This window comes from Cucumis sativus, chromosome 2 (genome assembly GCF_000004075.3).
Source record: "Cucumis sativus cultivar 9930 chromosome 2, Cucumber_9930_V3, whole genome shotgun sequence".
Lineage (NCBI taxonomy): Eukaryota > Viridiplantae > Streptophyta > Magnoliopsida > Cucurbitales > Cucurbitaceae > Cucumis > Cucumis sativus.
The window spans coordinates 20,971,469-20,982,341 of record NC_026656.2 but is presented as its reverse complement, the minus strand read 5'-3'; the positions used below and the strand labels follow the sequence as shown (position 1 = coordinate 20,982,341).

At 29.8% G+C, this 10,873-nt stretch overlaps 1 protein-coding gene across 1 annotated transcript; it reads right to left on the bottom strand.

Annotated features, from left to right (window-relative positions):
- Nucleotides 1-349: 349 nt before the first annotated feature.
- LOC101219952 lies at nt 350-3,962 on the bottom strand. Its single transcript, XM_004138689.3, has 3 exons — nt 3,806-3,962; nt 1,486-1,983; nt 350-1,268 (listed from the first exon to the last, which is right to left on the bottom strand). Exons 1-3 carry the CDS (start codon nt 3,879-3,881, stop codon nt 736-738), a joined length of 1,107 nt encoding a protein of 368 aa, XP_004138737.1. The 5' UTR covers nt 3,882-3,962; the 3' UTR covers nt 350-735.
- Nucleotides 3,963-10,873: the final 6,911 nt, after the last annotated feature.

Here is a 10,873-nt window from a genome sequence, read left to right as displayed (position 1 = left end):
ATTTAAATTTTATATTTTTAACCATTTTTCTAAAACAACAATAATAATTGCATTTATTCTCTCAAATCGGCGGAAACGGTGAAAGGTGGACCCCAACGAGAGCAGCCAGGAAACTAACTCAGAGAGAAGAGAAAATTTTAAGACTTTCATTTCATTCTCTGTTTCTCAATACATTAAAAAATATAAATCCAACAGTTTTCGTTTATCACATTAATAATTAGGTGTATTTTTAATTGGAAAATTTATCCTAAAATTAACAATAAAAGAAAAGATTTGATAGTTAGGAAAACTTAAAAGAAAAGTGGAATTTAAAATTTGAATAGGAAAAAAGAAAAGAGAAAAACCAAAGTTATTCATGAAATATGGTAATTGTAATTCATTAAAAAGTAAGAAAAAAATCGATTCAAGTCGATTTTTTTTTTGCACATCACGATTACAGAAAACCCCTCCTTGAAATCACACTATTATATAGAAACCCTATCGCTTATATATATATATATAATTAATATTATAAATATCGTATTAATTACTTTATATATTTTTATTTATTGATTTTTTCCGCTAAAATCCCTCTTTTTTCAAAAGCAGAGCTCTTCCCTTCTCTTTCATCTTCATCATCGTCTTCAACATTACAATCAAAACCACTCACAGAGAAGAACAACTTCAACTTTCTTACTACTATTATATTCAAACCCCCCAACGAAATTCTTCCTCTAATTTCTTCACCATTCTTCTTCACGCTTTAGGGTTTCTAACGCTCAACAATCTCACTTTATCCAGCACCGGTCCACACAGCGACGAGAAATCATCGCTTCGCATGGTGTAGAATGTGCTCAAGAACATAATTCTTGTCCTCGTCGATTCCGCCTTAAATTTTAGCGCAGCTGGTTTCGACCCACCGTTGCCTTTCGATTGATACGGCACTTTCAGTGTGTTTTTTCCGGCGAAAGCTTCAACGACCATAGATCCTTCGCACGAGTTGCTCGCATCGCCGACGACGAATGAGAGGATGTAGGTTTTTCCAGGGATCGTTCGGACGATCTGGGCTATTGCGCTTTCTTTTCCTGCGACTAACTCGACGGCGCGTTTCCCGCTCGGAACGGAGAAATGGTCGGAATCGATGTATTTGACGGCCTTGAGAGATTCAACCATCCAGCCGGGGATCGGAGAGTGGTCATCTTCGATATTCGGTGGGACCAAAACTCCTGATGATGCGTTGGGAAACACGTATGGGCCACTCTCAAAATCCCCATTCTTCACCAGATTATCTGTAGAATACAAAACGACGATTCCAAATCAAACCTCTGAAAAACTCCAAGGATCGTAGAAAATAATAGGTTGGAACAGAGCAATAAATGAACACTACCCACATTGTTACAGAGACAATAAATTCAAACAACTACTGTATTCCAGAAGGTCTTAAATGCTGCAGTACTCAATCAATCACCACGATTTGAACAATTAATTTTCAAAACAGAAACTCACCATTGGAGGCCTTAGGAGGGTAGAGGGTCTTAATAGCAATGGCGTCAATGAGAGGGCCACAAGCTGGATCTTCCTCTTCACCAGGGTTATGGATGAGAATAACGACCTCGTCGGATTCGGCTTGGAAGGCCCAAGCGTATAAGTCCCATCCATTGCTGTTGTAAAGGGTTTGCATCGGAAGAACCCCCCAGTCCGGCGCGACGGAGATGTTGAGACGCTCCTCTTGAGCGCACGTTCGGGCGGCGCTGAAAGTGATTGAATAGTAAAGTCCTTTGACTACTTTAATCTTTTGTTTGATCGATGCCTCGTTTCCTAGCCGAACGGCGAACGCCCCCTCCGGCACCACCAGCAACATGTCGCCTTGTTTCTGCCCGGACTTTATGTACTCAACGAAGCCTGAAATTTCCCATTCCGGTATCGCGTATGGACCTTTAACCACCGTGCCGTTCATGTCCGACGCATTCGGACCTCTCTCGAAATCCCCATTTGGCAAATACCCTAAAGAAAATGAAAATTTGAAAAGTTAGTTTAAATTAACAAGGAAAAACAAAAATACACTAATCAAAATACACTTGACTTTTTATTTCATTTCAATTATGTGTCCAAAAAGTATTGTTTTTATTGTAATAATTGATGGAATTTCGAATTAAATGGATATGGTTTTAATCAGATTTACCCAATTTTTTACCCATGAGTGATGGTATCAAATTTTACATCACTTTTAACATGAGAAGTAACACCTGAAGGGGACGTAAGTGGAATATGAGGGTGTAATATGTTGGGGTCAATAAGTTGTGGGGTAGAATTATAGGATCATCATTTTTTATATATAAATGTGAAAAGTTAGATTAAAAGATAAATAGAGAATCCTTCGTCCCTATGAAAGCAGAAATAAATGAGAAAATTACCACACTTGCAGTGTAACTGTGGAGTTCATATTAACTCACCATTTTTGTAAAAATAAAAAACACACATTAAATTCAACTCCCAAGAAGTACAAGGACTGTATTTTCTTTAAAAAAAAACTTTATTATAAGAAATATTTTTATAACATAAGTTTAAAGTTTCAAAGGAAAAAAAACTTGGAAATGGGGATTTTGTTTATGATTATAAAAAAGAAAGATAAATGTAGAAAGCATGTGGGGGATTTGGGGATTCCAATTCCCCCATCAGCCTATAAAGCGCCAGCGAAGCAGTGGGGCCCAACTTTGATTCAATCAGAACCGTCCATGAGTGAATTCTGTATACACAACTTTTACGTGTCGGTCTCGAATTGTAGATATTTCGCTATCACGTGACCGACTGGATTTCCAGCAAGGCCGGATTGGTCTTTATCCATAGAAAGTAATTTTCACGCTCAAGGGAAAAAAATATAACACATTATTAATTCGTACTCCATATTTTTACTTTTGTTTTACCTAACCTACACCAAACGTGAGGAATCAAAGCTTTGGATTTTTAAAATTTTTACTTTTTAGTTAAAAAGATTCTCCATTCTTCGTAGAGAGTAAAGAATCATGTTTTCAATCCAACTACGACTTCCTGATTTTAACAAACCTAATTCTATATATTATAAATATTCCGATAAAAAATAGGTCACATCACAGAAAACAAAGTTTCTATAAAAAGGTAGGTAGGTCCGGTTACGATTTGAAAAAAAGAAGAAACAAATTAAATTTAGTCTCTAATTTAGAGGAAATTTGATTTTATCGTTTAGAATTAAAATTCAATTTCTATAGTTGAATATAGGCACCATAGATATTATAATCTAGTAGAATATTGCAATACTATAAGACTATTTATGATGTTTCTTTCAGTACCAATAAGGTATGGAAACTTAAATCGAGATATCTTCTAACTTTAGCTATTTAAGATCTATGGGGTCTAAACGGTAAATTTCTAAATTACACGACTAAAATTTTAATTTCATCTCGAAAAATTATTTAGTACATTATGGGTTGAAAGTATTATCTTCAGCCTAATTTTGAAATTTTCTTTAATAGATTTGAAGCTCTGATCTCAGACAAAAATGGTAACGTCACTTCAACTAAAGTTCACTTTCCTAGCCTACTCTAAAGTTAGGAAAAAGAAATTGAGTAAAAATATTAGACTCATGATAAATTATGACCAAATAACTTGGTTCAGACCCAAGTTTTTTCTCCTAAAAAATAATTTTGTTTTAAAATAAGATAAAGATAAAAACCCTTTTTTTTCCTTCATTATTGTAGATTCAAGTCTTTTTAAAAATGGAAGGAAGAAAAGCGCAATATTCCGGTGAGTGTGTGGTCGGAGACTAACGGGGACGTCAGTGGAAGCTTACCGTCGACGAGGCTGAGAGCAGGATGGAAGGCGGCGGAGAGAAGCACCGACAAGAAGATGACGGCGGCGTTCTGCATTGTTGGACGTTCTGTATAGGGAGAGAAAGAGAGAGGAAAAGAGAGAGAGAGAGAGGGGGGGCGGAGAGATGATGAGAGAGGAGGAGGGGAAGAGGGAGATTATATGCATGGAAGGATACAAGGAAGCCCTCGTTGTTGGTGTAGAACTACGGAAATTGCCATTCATGAAAATCTGAATCTCAGGAGCTTGTCCTTTTCCTCGGCTAAATAAAATAATTAAGTAACGCTAAATTTCAAAAATCATCTAAAATATGGTGATAATTCCCATTATATTTACGTTCTTTGAATGAAAATGAAAACGTTTGGATATGATTGAAAGTATTGGAATTTGCAAATAAATGAAATCGTGAAACATAAAATCAGCATAAATCAATATTACATCGAAAATAATGAGAATCAAATAAACTTATTATTAAAAATCAATATCAAAATACAAATACAAACTTATTACATAACCCGATTTAAAAACCTAAATCTTTCAAAGCATGCCTAGTTAATATTAACTATTTTTAGAAATTAATCCTTTAAATTTTTTAATTATAAACAAAAGTTTGATTTTAATTACAACTGTAATTTTAATATTTATAATAGTTTGAAAGTAAAAAATAAGTAGATAAATAAAAGATAGAAAGAAATGTTGGGGACATTGGATGGGATGGAAATGGGACAAAAGCCTGTTGTTAATCACATGGTTTCCTCTGTCACCCTCTTAATAAATCCAATCTCCCGTCCAATTTTTAAATTTATTTTTTTCTTTACAAAAAATATAATATAAGGTACTTTTTCATTTCCTTCAATCAAATAGACTGAAATTGGGTTAATTGGATAAAAGAGAGAATTTTTGAAAAGGAAAATTGGAGAAATGGATTATTTATAAATAAATTAGTAGAAATTTTTATGGGGTGAACATTTGTTTGATTTTTGTAGTATACTCTACTATAAATTTTATTTCATAATTAAAGTATTTAATGTGATTGGACCCACAAAGTTATTAAAAAAATAAGGTGAAAGAGATAGGCAATTAATGTAGAACTTTGCCTACTGTGGTAAATATAGAAAACATTTTCCTTAAACAAGTTATGACTATGAGCAAATTTATGTATGTCTTATGACATTTCTAATTGTCAATCCCACGATATATTAATTATTATTTAAAATGTCAATAATTTAATTTCACACATCCCAAATATTTGAGCTAAAAAAAATTAAATAGGCATGAAGAAGCAAAATTTTCCAAACAGTTTTCTTAGGAGAATTGGAACAGGAAAATCAAAAAAAAAACTATCCAAAAATATGTGTAAACTGGAGGGAATAACAATGAAACTGTAAAAGGTGAAAAATATGAAAAATATAGTTTAAATAAAAGTTGTCGGTGTAAAATGAGTTTAATATTACAATTCAAACTCACATGAATCTTGGATTAAATTATCTGTGTTCAAACACCTTCCTACTTTCATTCGTTAGCAAACGTCTTAACTGAGTGAACTTAATATGCGTTTTTAAGCATTATACTTGATATTGGTCAAGGCTCCATTTTGGTTTTAAGAAGTCATTTTTTGACTTGAGACTTGTCGTAGTCTTTGCTTTGTTGCTTCTTTCTCATTTTATTTGGCTATGTCATTTGGTTTAATTTAAAATTACTTATAAATAATGAGAAGTTTAATACTTGGTTTCAATAATTTTGAAAGCTTCAATTTTTCATTAGTATGAAGCACCATCTTCTTTCTTTTAATTCAGGTAAGTTTTTCTTTCCAAAGAAAATGAACAATTTTTTCAAACAAGCAAACGAAACCCAACGAAGCAACAAGAGGTCTACTCAACAATAAGCTTCTTCTAAGCTTAAAGAAGAACCACCCACGTATTGTTAGAGTGAGACAACAAATACCAGTAAATTATCCATATGTATGTCACAAAAAAAAATACTTCTTAATATGAAAATTTTAGTTGAAACGATAAAAAGTAATTAGGAGAAATGAAGCAAATAACGGTGTGTGAAATATAAGTTAACATAAACAACGAGATAATAAACCTTTTCAATTATATTGGTGCACCCAAACGGTGAGTGAAATTTTTTTACCCACTCAATTCAATTATATGTCGTTTTCAAAATGCCCCTTGAAAAGGTTTTCGGATGGATTGATGATATTTACAAGCTAAATTGAATTTTTATTCAACAATAAAAGGTTAATAACAAAAAATTCAAAACTAGCTGAAAAGTAATTAAGGTAACCAAAATAATTAAAAAGTAATGACTAAATGAATTATATCTCATATGATTAGAATATGGAATACATTTGAAAATCTTTTGCAATTAGGTTCCGAAAAAATGTTTGAATAGCAACTACACTGGCTAACACTGGCTAAGTATCCCAAGCACCCATGTGCACTAATAGGTAGCAATTTAATCATCAAAGAGTTCTACACGATCTCTCCAACATAATAAGTTTAAAAAACGAGGCATGAGATTTCAAGTGTTTGTAAATATAAGAGCAACCCCATGTGCATTAATCGAGGAATAATTGCATATTTTAATTTTAATTATAATATATCCAAGGGATCTTTTTAATCATAGAGTTATTTTAATTACTTAAACATAAAATACCCTTTTATTTTTATTTATTTTTTAAGAAATCGTGTTACTATATACATCAATCAATGATGTTTAGTTTAATTATGTGTCGGGATTGATTGACCTGTCATTTGATCTCTTGTATCACTTGATTCTTAGAACTAACAAAAAATAAATATGTTAACATATATTTGTATTAATTTTAAATTTGATATTGAACAAAAATGTCGTTTTTAGATTTGTTAAGTTTATAACATTTGAATCTTTGTTATGTCATATGAATAGTTTATAATTTTTCAAATATAGTCAAGTTTTGAACGACTTTAATAAAAATTACTCATTAAAAAAAATACTGAAAAAATAGAATATCTTAGACTTAGACCCATTTGTTTGAATCTAGATTTAGTGTTTTGATTTTATGACAAATATCAAATTTTACCGTTCAATTTTAGAAGTTGTATTAATTAACTAAGCTTGGTATAATAACTACTTGAGTATTTGATATAGTAGGACATATATCATAGCTAGTGCATATTAATAAATAAGCAAAATATAACGTTCTTTATTTCATTTTATGTAATATCTATTTCTTTCATTCATTTTCCTCTCAACACGAGCATAATTTAATTCATTAATGATATCAATTTCTACTTTTAAAATTGATTATTCAAATCTTAAAGTTTTACATTTTTTTGTTGTGGTATAAAACAAACGTCCCATCATTATTTAACTTGAACGAGAGTGTAAGTTTACGTGATAAAAACATTTTCTAACATTTAATTTTATTGAACAAATTACAATTTTAGTCTACAAGCTTTCATATATGCAATGTATTGTTCTTTTACTTGAATTTAACCATTATCACTTTAGTCATTATAAAAAGTATTTTTATCCGCCTAAATAATGGTTTGTTAAAAATTAACAAAAACTTGAGAATCGATAATTAATTAAAAAAATAATTATGAAAAGAAGAGAACTTTTGAAACAAATAGAAAGAAAGAATGGGTTTATTATTTTTGTGTTTATGATGAATGCCGTCTGCTTCAAATACGTGCTCCATCAAACAAAAAATAATAACGATGATTCAAGTGATGTTATAATTTGAACAGTTCATGGTAGGATTTGAACTCTATAATTTGAACGGTTTATCGTAACACATAATACATCAATTGATTTTCATGTATAAATATATTTCAAAATTTATAGCAGTTGAATTGTAATTTAGAAAGGAAGGAAAAATAGAGATCTGGAGAGATGAAATAATCCGGAAAAATGGGGTGGGGGGAAGGAACAAAGAAGGATGAGATGCGGAGGTTGAAAGAAAAAGAGAGGAACATAGCACGAGGAGTCGTAGGGCCCCGAAAGTGTACTGAAAATGAGATAATCCCATGAATATGTATATTATTATATACATATAGAGTGAGAGAGAAGAAAGAGAGAGAGCTACTCCTCCTTAAGTCCGTGGATGCTTCCTACTGGGCCTCCTTCCATTTAATTACCCATATTTTACCTTCTCCATGTGGACCATCTCATTCCAACCACCGCCTTCAACATTTTAAATAACAACAAATTTCTAAAACCCACACTATTCTTTTACCACTTCTCTTCAATTACATTCTTTTTTTTTATTTTATCTTCTTCACCCAAATCTTATATTTCTAATTTTGTGACGTGTAAGGGTCACGATTGCTGCAAGCAAACGTATTAACAACGACGAACACACCTTTGCTATTCTACTCATATTTGTACTTGATTAGCTATTCTATTCGAGTCTGACTAAGGAAAAATGACAAGGCGTTATACAACAAAATATATATGTTGATCCGTATTAACTCATTAATAATAATAAGAAAAAAACAATAAGGTCATTTCATTTCAATAAAAAAAAGTTCACACTAGTTTCTATAGGTTTGGATTTGCTATTTGGGTGATGATAATATATTTTAAAACTTGTACTTATATCTAAAACATTTGATAATTTCGAAAATTTACAAAACAATTATACGTAGTATTAAAATATTATAGTTTGTATATGATTTGTATGTTGGGTCTAAAATACTTTTTGAATATTTTAATTAAATATGTACTCCTTACAAAAATTGACTTCTATAACTTAATTTTTAATTTGGTATATATATATATATATATCTTCTTATTATTATTTTGGTTCCGTAATTTGAAGAGGTTTTTTTTTTACTGTTCTAACAATTTTGTTTCATTTTTACATTCTCACATTCTCTAAGTATTTGTTTTAATTTAAACTCTACCAAACTAGAGGATAAATCTAAAAAAGATGATTAGTTTAAACCTCAATTTAATTATTTGAGCTCCAATAATGATTACAAAATTGCAAAATTGTGAAATTGATCCATAATAGCAAAATACCAAAAATAAAGATTTGAATATGAATATCTAAACTAATTTGAGTTTTAAATTTATGTAAAAAAAATGTATAAGAATTAATTGTTTTTTTTTTTTTTAGAAGATCTACTAAGGATAATTAAACCATTATAAATTATATGTATATAAACATTTGCCTCTAAAAAGTAATAATTTAATCTTAGTTACCATCAATTTTACTTTATCATAATTAAGTGTCTTTTTAGGTAAATCTTTTTTAATGATTAGATTAAACCATGTGTAAAATAAAATTCGACACTAATTTCATAAAATCTTAACAATACTACATGTTGCAACATGGAACTAAAGTTCACAAGGTTTTTGTTAAATGGGAACTTAATTGTTACATTATGATAATTAGGGGTTATGTTCTTAGATTATAAAAATGAAAGATTAAATTTATATTAGGACTAAATTTATTACAAGAACTAACATTTTCTCGAGTTACTTTGTTATGATTTTTTCCAAACACTACTTTAATACTTTACATTGTTTTTTTTCTAAAAAAATAATTTCGCTCAACGTTATAATAAGTTAATACTTTGAAGAAAAATAAAAAATAATAGATAATACATTCTTAAGTGTTTAATTTTAAAATTAAATCATTTTGAAAAAAATTAGACTGTTTGACAGTCACTCCAAATAGTTTCAATTGTTTTTTTAATTAAAGAAGTTTAAATAAAAATTAACATTGTTGTTGTGTACTTTTCATTAGAAAAATAATCACTCCCACATATTGAAATTAACTCGATCTAGAAAAGAATGGATCAAATTTAGTCATTTTAGTTTAACTTTTCAAATTTTACATTCTCTTTATGTCTTAGCTTTTTTAATTGTTTTAATTTTGAAAATAAGTCATTTTAAAAACAAATAGCTTTTGAAAAAAAAAAAGTGTTTGTCAACTACGTAATAGCTTTTGAAAAATTTCAAAGTCATATTTTAAATAAACGTATTCGTTTTTAATAGAAAGTACTTATTTCTTTAGTTGATCGAAACAAATATTAAACGTTTTAAAATAATACATTTATGTCGATGAAATTTGTGTCTAATTTTTATTCATGTTTTAGACTAGTGTATATATTTTTATTTACCATTGATTTTTTATTTTAATTTCCACTTATTCAATGCAATTCAATATTTCACATTCTTGGTGTTAATTTTTTCCCAATGGTTGTTAATTAATTTAAAATAAAATAATTACGAAGTTAACCTTTTAAATTGATAGTGAGGTAGATAAGAATTTAGTAAATTACAATGAGTTAACTATTAGGTGTTAATATAACGATTAAAAAGAGTATTTACTAAAAGCAAAATATTATTAAAGTTCACGACTCACAACTCACCAAATTTTTAGGATCACCGATGAATTTAGTATAAGTCTAAGAAGCTTGAACTCACTTCTAGACTTATGTTTTTTATATTACATACATATAAAAAAATGATTAAAATACCAATTTTAAAAGTTAGTTTAGTGGTATAAAAAACTCCTATGAACTTAGATTTAAGTCCTATACTTACATGTTTTTCCAGGTTGAATGTCAAATTAACGACAACAAAGGGTGAGAAGATTCAAATATGACAAAATAAAATACATCATAGATTGATTCTACACATTCAAATCGAAACAAAACTTGAAAGTTTACCGATAAAATACATACAATATTTTGAAAGTAAAAATGAAAATATACTTTTCCTTAAAAGTAAACATTTGTCTTTTATATACAAAAAAAAAAAAGGGTAAGAGAAGGATGAATAGTGATTGGTTATGGGGATGAAAATGAAAATGGTGAAGTGGGCTCTCTATGATGGCCTTCGCAATACCGAAATCCAAATCCAAAACGGTGGATCAAATTGTCGTTTTCATGTCTTGTAAAGCGCGTCGCCTTTTCTTTATCTCCACTGACTACACACAGCATGTGATCGACGGCTGCTGTTCAGACACGCATCTCAATTTTTGCCCATTTTTCTTTTCCTTTTCAATCATTAATTAAATGGAGACATTATATTTGGAAGAGACATTCCC

Excerpts from the sequence above, each read along its gene's own strand:
- LOC101219952 (XM_004138689.3), bottom strand. The coding sequence starts at position 3,881 with ATGCAGAACGCCGCCGTCATCTTCTTGTCGGTGCTTCTCTCCGCCGCC. Across the intron at positions 1,984-3,805 it reads TGCTCTCAGCCTCGTCGACG|GGTATTTGCCAAATGGGGAT; the intron begins GTAAGCTTCCAC and ends CATTTTCTTTAG. Across the intron at positions 1,269-1,485 it reads CCCTCCTAAGGCCTCCAATG|ATAATCTGGTGAAGAATGGG; the intron begins GTGAGTTTCTGT and ends TGTATTCTACAG.